A 14,095-nucleotide genomic window follows, 5' to 3' on the forward strand; every position below is an offset into this window, starting at 1 on the left:
GGGTCAAGTGAACGGGAGTGTATGAATATGTATATAAGCCCTAATGATTATATATACACATATATGAGCCCTAGTGATACACACACACACACACTCATATATAATAAGTGAACTTAAATATATATATATACATATAAATTTATATAATAAGTCTATGTATGTGGGGAGAATTGGGGTGAGTGAAAGAGAATCTATGTTCCAGCATTCAAACTTTACATTTCATTTAGCCTAATTAGATCTTGTCACAATAGAAATTTCAGATACCACCATATAACTTTAATATCTTATTTTTTGTGAAAAGAAGCTGGTTGGAGCAAGCCCCAACATCATATGAAATACAGTGTGCTTTTCTTTGCATGAATCACTGAAATTTTTAAATGTTATGTTTTGACCATTTACTAAATTTATAATCTTCTAAGACCTCCATGGGCTTACCAACTGTCACTTACCAGTGATAATTAGGAACAGAGATACACAGATAAATGAAATTCACAGTGATTCAGGTAGCCTCTTTTTCTACTAGATTCAATTCTCTTTGGTATAAAACCTTTCCTGGAGCTGCCAACTCTTAACAACATTTGACGGAATTCAGTTTAACCTTCTCTTTCTTTCCTTGCCATTCTTCTGGTGGGAGTTATTATTGAGAGGAATAAAATAGTGGCCAGAGCAAAAGGCTGGCAACATTTCAGGGTTGACATGCCAAGTGTTCTCTGACTATATTGCTTCTAGAAAAAGGAGAGAGAAATAATTCACTTGAAAGTTCTTTCTGTTCCCTTGCTGTAGATCCCAGCACATTACTGAGTAAAGCAGTGAAAGTAAATCAAATGGCTGTTTTTATTTTCACTCATTTATCCTTTTATTCACTTATTCATTCTCTCATTCTTATGTGAATACACTCCATAAATATGTATTGAGTTTCTACAGCTCTCCTGACAAAATCTAAACATTGGGGATACACAAACAATTGACAACAGTTCTCTTTGTCATTGAGTGAATCTGGTGGAGTATATAGACATGTCAACTGACAACAGAATATAAATGAGGTACTACGAAAATGTATCACAGGGGAATAGCCAGAATTTAAGACATCATTATATGGCATTCCATTAAGTAGCTACAGCAAAGCAATTATCAGTCAACATGGTAACTAGAAATTCCCAAATTATGTGCTGTGGAGTATTCAGCAAAATGCTCATATGTGTTATGAATGAATGAGTTTTCTGGCAAGGCAAGTGTGGAAAATAGAAAATATATAAAACTTAGTGGATACCTTACTGTATAGCTTTACTATACAGATGTGCATAATATGAGATTACTTTAGACATGTGCATAGGATTCTCAAAGCTTTTGATTTTAATATCTTAAAAAGTAATACACTAGGAAGAGTTATGTAGCTGTCTTGTTAAAAATTTTGTTTTAACTTATTCGAAAAGTGTTTACTTTTCTAGGTTTACAGCAACATTATTTGTAATATCCGAGATATGGAAGCAGCCCAAGTGTTCATCAACCGATGAATGGATAAAGAAGAGATGCTCTCTCTCTCTGTCTCTCTCTCTCTCTCTCTCTCTCTCTATATATATATATATATATATATACACAATTGAATAGTAATCAGCCATAGGAAAGAATGAAACCTTGCCATTTGCAGTAACATGGTTGGATTCAGAGGGTATTATGCTAAATGAAGTAAGTCAGTCAGAGAAAGACAGATACCATATGATTTCACTCATATGAGGAATTTAAGAAAGCAAACAAATGAACGAAGGAAAAAAATACAAACAAAAAATAGACCTAACTATGGAGAACTAACTGGTGGTTGCCAGTGAGGGGATGGATGAAATAGATCATGGGGATTAAGAGGACACTTCTAGTGATGAACATTGAATAATGTATGGGCTTGTTGAATCACGATTTTGTGCACCTGAAACTAATATAACAGTGTATATTAATTATACCAGAATTAAAATATAAATAAATAAGAATAAAGGACATTTGATTTCCATGAAATATTTAGGGGGATTCTAGTTGCATAGAAGGTACTTTGAGTGACGGTACTTTAAAAACTACTTTAGCTTTAATTTAAACAAAAATAAAGTGCAGAATAGAATTTTGGGAATAAAATATATGGCTGTGCCTTGAAAAGAATACCAGAGAGTGACTTTCTTTATTTCACTTATTGGTTTGCCTAGGAATGACTATTTCACATAAACTCTTTGTTTTCCTTTGGGAGACATCATGGCATAGTTACTTAAAACATGAGCTTTGAAGTCAGATACATCTGAATTCCAAATGTTATTGATATTGTTCATTAATTGTGTAACATTTTCTCCTGGTCTTTCATCCCTATTTATCTCAATTTTCTCCTCTCTCTCTCTCTCTCACACATGTGTGTATGTGTGTGTGTACTAAGTTCTATACAGATTCATAACCATGTAGGTTTATATACTCCCCACCTTTCCAATACTAAACAGAGACAATACCACCAAGATCTCTCATATTGCCCTTTTGTGACCACATTCATATTTCTCCTGATCCCTCATGTTCCTGTCCCTAACCTGTGGCAACCACCACTCAGCTCTTCTCCACTTCTAAAATATTATTTAAAAATATGATATAAATGGACACAAAAAGCATTTAACATTCTCAGATTGATTTTTCTCACTCAGTATAATTCCTTGGAGACTCATTCAAGTTGTTGTTTGTATCAATAGTTTGTTTCTTTATACTGCTGAATAATATTCCATAGGACTTTTGCACCACAGTTTGCTTAACCATTCACCCACTGAAATTCATCTAGGCTGATTCTACTTTCAGGGCTATTAAAAAAATAAAACTGCTATAAGGGGCACCTGGGTGTCTCAGTGGGTTAAGCCTCTGCCTTTGGCTTAGGTCATGGTCCCAGGGTCCTGGGATCGAGCCCCGAGTCGGGTTTTCTGCTCAGCGGGGAGCCTGCTCCCCCCACCCTCCTGCCTCTCTGCCTACTTGTGATTTCTTTCTCTGTCAAATAAATAAATAAAATCTTAAAACTGCTATGAACATGCATGTTTTGTGAACATGTTTTCATTTACTTGGGACCAGTGTTGAAGAATGAACATGCTACATTGTATAACAATTTCATGTTTAGCTTTATAAGAAATTGCTTGTTTTACTGTACTATTTTACATTCCTATGAACAATGTATGAGCAATCCAGTCTCTCCACATCCTCACCAACATTTGATGTTGTCACACATGCACACAAATTAATGCATTTCAGATAGGTGTGTAATGATATCTCATTATGGTTTTAATTTGAATTTCTCTGATATTAATGACATTCAACATCTTTTCATGTGTTCACGAGCTATCTGTGATGGCTACCCAGGTGCCCCTCAGTTTTTTTTTTTTTAATTTAATGTTTTGGCTCTCAATAGTGTTATTATAATATGTCTAGCCATGGATCTTTGTTATACATTAAGTTTCGTGGGCATTTGGGATTTACTCATCAGTCTTTTTCATTAAATTTAGCTAAATCTTGATAACTTATCATTCTGTTCTCTTTTCTTTTCTTTTGGGGATTTCATTATGTATATGCCAATATGCTTTATTTTGTTTTAGAGAGCTCTGCAGCTCTGTCATTTTTTTTATTCAATCTTCATGTTTCTTTTTATAAATCTATTCTCATAAATTTAGTGAATTTTTCTGTTCAATTTTACTTTTATCACCATATGATTATATGATGTAATAAACATAATTTATAGTATTATTTTATTTATTTTTAAAGATTATTTATTTATGTTTAAAGTATAGCTTTGTTGTTCAAAAAAAAGTCTTCATTTCCCCTATATCATGTGTTTGCAATCTTTACATAAACGAATGAATGTTAACTCTTGTTCAATGATGTATAGTCCGAATACAACACGTTTTACTTATTCTTACTGAGGGCATGTATGTTGTTTCTAATGTTTGGCGAGCAGTGTTGGAGATAACATCTTGACGTACATATTTCTAATCACATGTGACAATCCTAGTTAAAAAGATAATAATTTGCCATGTATTGCTAGATAGCTCCCCAAATTTGGCTACTAGTATATACTCCCACCAACAACATAGAAGAGGCCCTGTTCCCATAGCCTTTCTAGAATTTGATTACATATCTGCCTACTTTTTTCCCTAATAAAACACACATTTAAATGTATGTAGATTTATTCTATATTAATTATAACTAATTAAAATCAGAATGGAAAAGTATCATCAAAGAGCTTGAGATGCCCAGCAGCCCACTGAGCCATCTTTACTGGGAACTGTTAGTTATATACCAGATAGAATATTAGCTGTGTAACACACAAAAGAATAAATGGATGTCACAGACAATTACCTCTTGTAATTATGAATACATTTGTATCATAACAAGAGTCCTGTTTGCTCATCTACAAATAGATATGAAAGTTTCAAATAACATCTAAGATTATTAGGCTAAAAATTATATATTTCTATGTCATAACTAGACTTACCAGTTATCTATATTTACTCTATTTATGTTTCCAATTACCAGAATATATTGTTAAAGGGAATTGTGTTGATAAGCAGAGGAAAATGGCAGTTAATAATTTGCTTTAATTTTAAGATTAAAATCATACTACAAAATTAATTTCACTGTTCCCATTTATGGTTACTAACCTAAGAAAGAGACAATTTCTTGAGAGAGAGGAAACACTATATGAAGATGAGAAAAAAATATAGGCAGAAGATCCAAGTAGGAAGAGTGAAAGATTTATCTTCCTCATTGTTGCAATTCCACTATGCTGTAAAGATTTCATATTTGCCTAGAATTCTTAGAAAACTCTATTTTCACAGTTATTCTCAACTTACAAAGTAATAAAATTCAATAAAAATAATTTAGATTGAATTGATAGGTAAAAATAATTTCTATAATATTAATCATCACTATCTTTTTTTTTTTTTTAAGATTTTGTTTATCCATTTGACAGACAGAGATAACAAGTACGCAGAGAGAGAGAGGGAAGCAGGCTCCCCGCCGAGCAGAGAGCCCAATGCGGGGCTTGATCCCAGGACCCTGAGATCATGACCTGAGCTGAAGGCAGAGTCTTTAATCCACTGAGCCACCCAGGCACCCCCATCACTATCTTTAAATAATGTTCCCTATAATAAAGTTCCACAGTCTAATGTAGGACAAAATTAAATTTGCATTAAACTAATGATCCAAAACATGAAAAATAAACACTGAAATTTTGAAATTGTCATTTTAGAAGTAACACTAAACATTTTAAATGCCCATGTTTTACTCGAAGAGCTGTTGTTTTCTTGAGATCCCTGTCTTGGCCAGACAAGGCTCAGCAAATGTAGAGGAGGGATTTGCCATGGACCTATGGCTGTGCCTTCTTTTAGTTCCATATCAAAGAGAGCAGCACTGGGATTCTGAAAAATAAAACCACTCCCTAGGAAGTTCCAGCTCCTGACATGACAACATGCTAAATGTAGATGGCCTCCATTTCTACAGAATTTCATTAATAAAGCTGTGGCAAGTGATGAAGTAGACTTCAGTCCATATTATGGCAATACAATCACTTAAGCTTGAATAAGCTCAAAGCTCCAATGTGGTTGTTTCCCAACAAAAAGGATGGAAATTTGTGTTGAATAGCCACTGATTACATGAACATGATTAATGTGAAATATGGAATTGATTTATGGGCACTGTTGTCAAGGCCTACACTGCAAGTGCAATATTATCTATTGAAAAATGAGACCAGAGTAATGACTAGAGAGCACAGACAACATTATATTTTCTGGTATATCTTATAGGCTGGATTAATAATCCAGAGTTGCAAATGGTTTACTGAATTTTTTTTTTCTTGCCAGAATAGAAAGGGTATAACTGTATCTGTTTTGCCTGAAATATCAAATGCACCAGAAGTTAATATACTTTATTTTCATTAAATTGAATTCCAACTAAAATGGGTTTTTTTCCCCTCATTTACTAAAACTTTCATATTGCTTTGAAAAGAAAGCTTCCCCACAGAATTTGTAGCTATCTGTAAGAGGACAGTATTTATATTAAAGAGAGTAGTAATGTCATTCTGATTTTAAGTGTTTTTGAGAAGATATGCTTTAAATAACACTGGGAGGATCATTTCTAACATCTCACAATGACTGTCAGGAAGAAATTCTTTACAGTGTGTGTGTGTGCATGTGTGTGCATGTGTACACGTGTGTGTGTGCACATGTGTGTCCACTGTGAAATCCTGAAACATGGAAATGTATGACTTCTTAAACTTTAAAATGTTCATGGTAAATATGTACTCTTGCTTAAGTAAGTATGGAATTGAGATCACAATCATTTCTTTAGAAAGATAGAAACTCATAGACTATGTAAACTTTTATTGTTATATAAACTTTTTTACAATACATGAAAGATTATTAACATTCCAACAGTTTTACATGTTATCAAATGTTGGGTTGACCATCTCTTGGTATTTAACATGATAGAAAATTACGGTGGTAAGCTACTTAAGCATGTTGTCCTGTTATACAGTATAACTGATATAGAAACAAACAAGATCAGTGATTTATAAATCTATTTGTTTTTAGCTGCTTATTTTAAAATTACAACTCTATAGTACAAAATCACTGACAAGCTAGATAAGGGATCATATTTAATGGGACTGCCTTTCGATAAAATACTAATGAGCCTATTTAAGATTTTAAATCAATTTATTCATTTGTTAATTCCAGGAGTACTTATCCACTTAGCTCATGCCACCTTTGAAATTACTGACCATCTGATAAATTTGAATTGGTTTTCCTAAGTGAATTTTTCAAGGGAGAAAGCCGGATTTTAAAACGTGTAGTATTTATGACATATTTTATAATTATATGTGAAACTATTTTTATGCCTTCTTAAACATGGAATAACAATAAATGTATAAAGAGTGGTGATATATACATTTCCTTTTTTGTTTTTAGATCATGTTCATCACAGTATTTAGTAGGAAATTCAGGTTTTGCTAAAATCATGAACCTCTCTGTGCATGTTTCACTGATATGGTCCTTTTGATTTCCCCATGTCCAATTCATTTCAACTGCATTTGGATAATGTTTTTTAACAAATACAAGAAAGAATTTATTATTTTCTTTCTTCTCATTTATTCTTTCCTTTTTCAAAAAAAATTGCTTCCACATTAAAGAAGAAACTATGAATTGTTTTTTTAGGGGAAAAAATCTCCTTTCTGACATTCATATTTAGTGTTGTAAGCAGATGCTCAATTGCCTATGGTTCCCTGTGAAACTATTCATACATACTTGAAAGTTTAATTTATGTCTTTCTCGAGTATTTTTATTTCATGAATTGAATTTGAGCCCATGTAATTGACTTCACCTTTATTCATACAAAGAAAATTAATTGAGTTATCTCTAGTAATATTTCTGCATCATACTCATGAATTTTAAAGATGTTTTAAGCAACTCAAATGCCTATCAGATGTAATCTAACATATTATTGAGGAAATGGAACAAGATTGTTGGTTCAAATTATTTTTGTTGAAATTGATATATTTTGTCATATTTACTTTACTGAAGAACCATAGCTATTAGAAAGATTGAATTTCTGAAGTAGATGACTCATGCTTGCTCTCTGTCTGTCAAATAAGTAAAAACAAAAAACAAAAATAAAAAAAATGTAAGAAAAAAAGAGGAAAAAGTCTTAATTTTATATAAGCATGGTAAGTTTTATAAAATGTTATGGGGCCGAACATTAGTACTGTTTATCATGCATCTAGGGAAAACAAGAAAATAAACAATTCAGTTATCTTTATTTGACTGTATTTTACCTAATTTTAATCAGTATAGCAAAATAGAAAAAAAACGACACGAACTAATGAAAATCTTCGCTGTGCTTGAAATTTTTACGATTTTTTATATTGTGTTTCCTTTTTTTTTTTTTGAGATTTTATTTATTTGGGGGTCCTGGGTGGCTCAGTGGGTTAAAGCCTCTGCCTTCAGCTCAGGTCATCATCCCAGGGTCCTTGGATGGAGCCCAGCATCAGGCTTTCTGCTCAGTGGGAAGCCTGCCTCTCCTCCTCTCTCTGCCTCTCTCTCTGCCTACTTGTGATCTCTGTGTGTCAAATAAATAAATAAAATCTTAAAAATATATATTTTATTTATTTATTTGAGAGAGAGAGAGCACAAGCAGGGGGAGTGGTAGAGAGAGAGGGAGAAGCAGGCTCCCTGTTGAGCAGGGAGCCCAATGCAGCACCATTATGACCTGAGTGAAAGGCAGACCTTTAACCAGCTCAGCTACCCAGGCACCCCTAGATTGTATTTCATCTGATTTTGGCATAACAAGAAGCTTCCAGAATTCTAGACTTTAGGTAAACATATTATAAGGCAACAATTGGAAAGATACACGCACACATATACACACATACTGCAGAGCTTAGTAAATGACATTTAAAAGTATTTTAAATATAATAGGAAACCTGGAATTAATTTCTTTTTGGAGCATTTCAAAAGGTATTATACAAAATATTGTGATATTAAATCACAAATACAGGGTAATTATCCCTATATTCAAAGAATCACTTATGTTGTAAACAAGGTCTTGCTACTGTTATGCTTTGAGCATGTCAGAGTAAAACAGAGAGCAAGTGATTCTTAGCTACATTTTTATATCACTCTGCTAAACAAAATACCTAAGAAAGTCATAATGTTGTTTGATTGAAATGTGAAATAAAGGTTAGTGCTGCTATCTCATGCTATATTCGGAGCTTTTAATTTGTACCGAATAGTGAAGAAGATTAGTGGGTAAAAAATGAAAAGAGTATTTTTAAACATGGTCAAAATAACACTTAAACTAAGCTATAAATTAAATTTATTAAAAATTAGTTCTATAGGTTAATACACAAAACTGAACTCCAAGTAATTGTATGGATTAGTGAACAAAAGAAAATATCTTAAATGCTTCCAGCTTTTTATTGAAGATTAATTTTCAGAAAAACCCCATGAATTTATAAACTCTCCATTTTAAATTTATAAAATGTAGACAGTTTGCACAACAAAGTTTATCTTTGTGTGAACAAACACAAAAGACAAATCATACAATTATTTATTTACCATGTTTGAATTATTGCATATTTTGAATTAACAGATCTCTGGACTAAGGAGGAATGTGTATATATTTGATATTAATTCATTCGTATAATATATTGCCCTGTGGTGTCAGGCTCTGAGATACAGTAGAGAATAAGGCAACCATGTGTCTACTCTCATATCTATATTTCAGAGTGAGTGTGTGTGTGTGTGTGTGTGTGTACATAGAGAAAGAGAGAGATGGGAGGGAGGGAGGAAAAGAGAAAGGAAGGAAACAAGGAAGGAATTCATGAGGAAAGAAGCAAGGAAAAGAGAAAGATAAAGAAAAAAAGTTTACAGCTAGATGATGGCGAGAAGATGTGAATTTCCTTTTGACAGAGTTGGGTAGCGATTGATGGCAGTTAACCAAGGAATCCCACACACAAATACACTATCAAGGACAGAGATGTGCCAACAAGAAGACAGAGGAAGACATAGGCAGATGGAATGCTCAGATGGAAAGGGTTGTCCTCTGTGAGCTTGGGAAAATCTTTCCTTCTGTCTGGTCTTCAATTCCTTTTTTTTTTTTTTTTTTAAAGATTTTATTTATTTATTTGACAGAGAGAGAGATCACAAGTAGGCAGAGAGGTAGGCAGAGAGAGAGGAGGAAGCAGGCTCCCGGCGGAGCAGAGAGCCCGATGCGGGGCCCGATCCCAGGACCCTGAGATCATGACCTGAGCCGAAGGCAGCGGCTTAATCCACTGAGCCACCCAGGCGCCCCTGGTCTTCAATTCCTAATATGAATGATAAAGCCAGACCTTTGAAGACCCCTTCTAATATTTTATATGGGACATTTAATGACTAGAATAGAGTGTTTTAGTTATGGGTAGTTCTGGTTTGGGTAGGAAAAGTTAGTAACCCTAACTTTTGGATGTTTATCAGGATTCACACATGGATATGAAAATAAGTCCAGTTTGTTTGTCTCTGCTCTGATGAATGTGACTGGCTTGCAGTGTCTGGTCAAGCACTGAATTTGAATACAACTTAAGAGCTTTCAGCGCCCAGCAGGAAAAGGAGCAAGACTAAGCATTTGGGGAAGAAATCAAGCCAGCCCAAGCTGACTGTGTCAAATCAGTTCTTTAATCTAAAGGTACAAGAGTAAGGAGGAAAGGAACCGAGAAAAGCATGGACTCAGAGGGTGAGCCTTCAGGAGTGCTAGACTTGAAGAAAAGAGAACACCACCATATTGCATTCAGTGACCACAATTCCAAAATGCCCAGGCACATTGCTTATGATAATCAAGAAACAGCAAATACTTTTATTAAACCATGGGGTCATAGGAAATCCTACAAAATTGAACCAAAAATATTATGTTTTCTATCTGTGCCTTCATTAAACTGCTATAATTTCCTTGACATGACGTTTGCGCAAGTGTCTAAGGATATACCTGCCACATTCTTGAGTTCTTGGTGTTACTTTCTTTTCATCCCCATTGTTTCTTCTTTGTCAGTATGATCATTACTGAGGACGGCAAGAGGTCCACTTTGTTTTAAAAAGGAAGTAAACTTGGAAGAATTCGAAGTTGTAGTTCAACTAGTCAATCCAAAATAAATGAAAATTTTTTGTCTATGTCTTAGAGTATTTGTCTACATAGTAGCAGTTATTCATGGGAAATGTGTATGCATTCCCCAGTTGATTCTCCGAATGGCTTATGGCTATAATTATTTAAATTAAAGTATTTCTATTGACTCATTAAAAATAGAAAATGTGAGCCTTCATTTATATTTTGGACACTTGAAAAGAAAAATAAATAAAATTTCACCATGATGCATTCTAACTTCAAAGAAAATTATAGTTTTTCTTGTCTTAATTGAGAATATTCAGAGAAGTAAGATGCTTATGCACATGCTTTGAAATTATCACCTGAAGCAGTAACTACTAAGCTGTCTTGTCGAGTGCTGCTTGGCTTGCATTTTTAATAATATTTGTGGTACCTTGGACTTTATACAGACAAAGACTGTGATTGCTTGCCTTATAATCTCCTTAGAAGGTGCTGTTGCTCTGATTCCTTTAAATCTCCAAGTCCTTTCACTTGCTAGCAGTGTCCTATTGGAATTACGATGCAGAGATAGTTTTTATTTTATAAATGATTTAAGGTCAAGGATTTGAAGTCCATTTGTGTTTTGTATTGGAAGACTTATAAAATAAAACAGAGATAATGCAGCATTTTTATTTTCCTTTTTTAGAGAAGAAATTTTTTGATGCTGTTTCCATTTTACTAATTCAAAAATATGTATTTAACTTAACCAGTTGATCAGTTGTATGATTCTCGCTTAGGTGAGGTATTATTTTGCGTGAAATGTTAATAATGGCATTCAGTAACCATTTATAATAAAAAGATTGATAGCTGGGGGCGCCTGGGTGGCTCAGTGGGTTAAAGCCTCTGCCTTTGGCTCGGGTCATGATCCCAGAGTCCTGGGATGGAGCCCAACATCGGGCTCTCTGCTCTCTGCTCTGCGGGGAGCCTGCTTCCTCCTCTCTCTCAGCCTGCCTCTCTGCCTACTTGTGATCGCTGTCTGTGAAATAAGTAAATAAAATCTTCAAAAAAAAAAAGATTGATAGCTGGATCACTTCAGGAAGATGATGTGAATAGTTTCGTGACAGACTGCTGAGATAGAAAGCTGTTTTGGAAACCTGAAGCGACGTAGAGTTCATGTACATTTGGAGAGAAGACAAAACTGAGATTAAATGAAAGAACTAAGGCTTCACATAACACCATGACGTGAAAGTGGTTAAGATAAAATCTTGATGTCTCTCTCTTGTGAATTTAAGGAACTCAGCACTTTCCCCTCATTAGCACCTTTTACTTATGTCTGTGTGACGGCAGCTAGAATTTTGAGAGGGACCATCTGAGGTACGTGATTTGTGGGCATCCCTTGTGATGCCACATTTTTCACGTCTGTGTCAGTTGAACAGAATCAAGAAACAATGCTCTATTTAATTTCATATCTAAAGAGATGAAGTTCTATGAAGTTTATTATCTATAATACTTAATGTCTGAAATCACATGCTGGATTTATTGGAAGTCAGTATGATTTCATTGATTTTTGTGTTTTAGGGTCATTTTAAAAGATGTGAAACAAAAATATGTGTCATTTTGTACACATAGGTTCTTTATAAATCTTTAAATAACTTCTTAAATTATAATAATAATGTCTTTATGGAGAATAAAAATTTGTTTCTATACTGTTCAGAAAGTGATTATAGTACATCAGAAGTCTTAAAACTGGAATATTTTACTGGGAAAGAGCTAAGACTAGCTCTCTCTGACCAAATATTTTGGAAGCTATATAAATCATACTTAATGTTTTTCTGTACCCTGTATATATTCAGAACTCTTAAGGTCACTATGTGTGAAATAATGGGTTGGTAAAAATAATGAATGCATTCCCAAAAGCTCAGGATTCAAATGCTGAAGCTATTCATATATAATTTTAATCTTTATTTTATATCTGTCTCTAGGTATATGTTTTATAGATACACTTATGAATAAACATTTAGCATTCCAATTTGCAAAAGAATCCCAAACAGATTGGGTCAGTGAAATAAGCATCTACTATTGCTTTTATACTAATGAATTTTCTTGCAAGAATTATTACATTGATGTGTTATTTATAACATGCCAGAATTAAGTAAATGTGAACTCACATTTTACATTTTTTCTCCCTTCTTTTTCACATTTACTGCTTTTTTCTGCAGTTGTCTTTTAACAAATGTCACACTTTATCTACTCTGTTAGTATACATACTTAGCTTTCTTCCAAATATAGCTAATTTCCTCTAACTGCTCCTTCATGTTAACCGCACCCACACTCAATTTACTTCTACCTTTTCTCTGAAATACATGCATTTTTTTTTACATCAAATTCATTTGTGTTAACTTAAGAGTTAGTGGAGACAAAAAATAATGTTCTATTAATTTATTTAATTTAAAAAGGTATTTTAAAAAAATTCTCATCGTAGACCTCCATCTCCCAATACCATAGATTAAGGCTGCAGAAATTTCTATATCTAAAATAGTTTTCTATAATAACTTTTGTTATTTTCTAAATACTACATAATTGTCTTTCTATTTATACAGTGGGAAGAGATTGGCGAAGTTGATGAAAATTATGCCCCTATCCACACATACCAAGTATGCAAAGTTATGGAACAGAATCAGAATAACTGGCTTTTGACCAGTTGGATTTCCAACGAAGGTGCTTCCAGAATCTTTATAGAACTCAAGTTTACTCTACGGGACTGCAACAGTCTTCCTGGAGGACTGGGAACCTGTAAGGAAACATTTAACATGTATTACTTCGAGTCAGATGATGAGAACGGGAGAAACATCAAGGAAAACCAGTACATCAAAATTGATACTATTGCGGCCGATGAAAGCTTTACAGAGCTTGATCTTGGTGATCGGGTTATGAAACTGAATACAGAGGTCCGAGATGTAGGACCTCTAACCAAAAAGGGATTTTATCTTGCGTTTCAAGACGTGGGTGCTTGCATTGCTCTGGTGTCGGTGCGTGTGTACTATAAAAAATGCCCTTCTGTGGTAAGACACTTGGCTGTGTTCCCCGACACAATCACTGGAGCTGATTCTTCGCAATTGCTTGAAGTGTCGGGCTCCTGTGTCAACCACTCTGTGACAGACGAACCACCCAAAATGCACTGCAGTGCCGAAGGGGAGTGGCTGGTGCCCATCGGGAAATGCATGTGCAAGGCAGGATATGAAGAGAAAAATGGCACCTGTCAAGGTAAGAATTCGCCTGCAGACGTGCAGGAGCTGTCCGCTTCAGTTGGATCATGCGTGTGTCTTTCCTCCAGTGATTATGGACAGGTGGCCTTTTGCTTTGCTAATTTATGGAGGTGATTTCTCCTCAAGTTTGATTTCTCTTCGAATTTTTAAAATTTCTGCCAATGGTCAAAGATTTAATGTAATATTTTGATGGATATACATAATTAATGTTCAGAGAGTGTCTTACT

General features: G+C 34.2%; 1 protein-coding gene across 6 annotated transcripts in view; it reads left to right on the forward strand.

Annotated features, from left to right (window-relative positions):
- EPHA5 (EPH receptor A5) overlaps positions 1-14,095 on the forward strand; it is a 358,479-nt gene that overhangs the window by 64,342 nt on the left and 280,042 nt on the right. For all 6 annotated transcript variants that reach the window (XM_045997835.1, XM_045997837.1, XM_045997834.1 and 3 more), the window contains exon 3: positions 13,203-13,866. In XM_045997835.1, coding sequence (XP_045853791.1) covers positions 13,203-13,866 — 664 coding nt within the window. The remainder of the gene's footprint in view (positions 1-13,202; positions 13,867-14,095) is intronic.

Source organism: Meles meles, chromosome 2 (genome assembly GCF_922984935.1).
Source record: "Meles meles chromosome 2, mMelMel3.1 paternal haplotype, whole genome shotgun sequence".
Taxonomy (NCBI): domain Eukaryota; kingdom Metazoa; phylum Chordata; class Mammalia; order Carnivora; family Mustelidae; genus Meles; species Meles meles.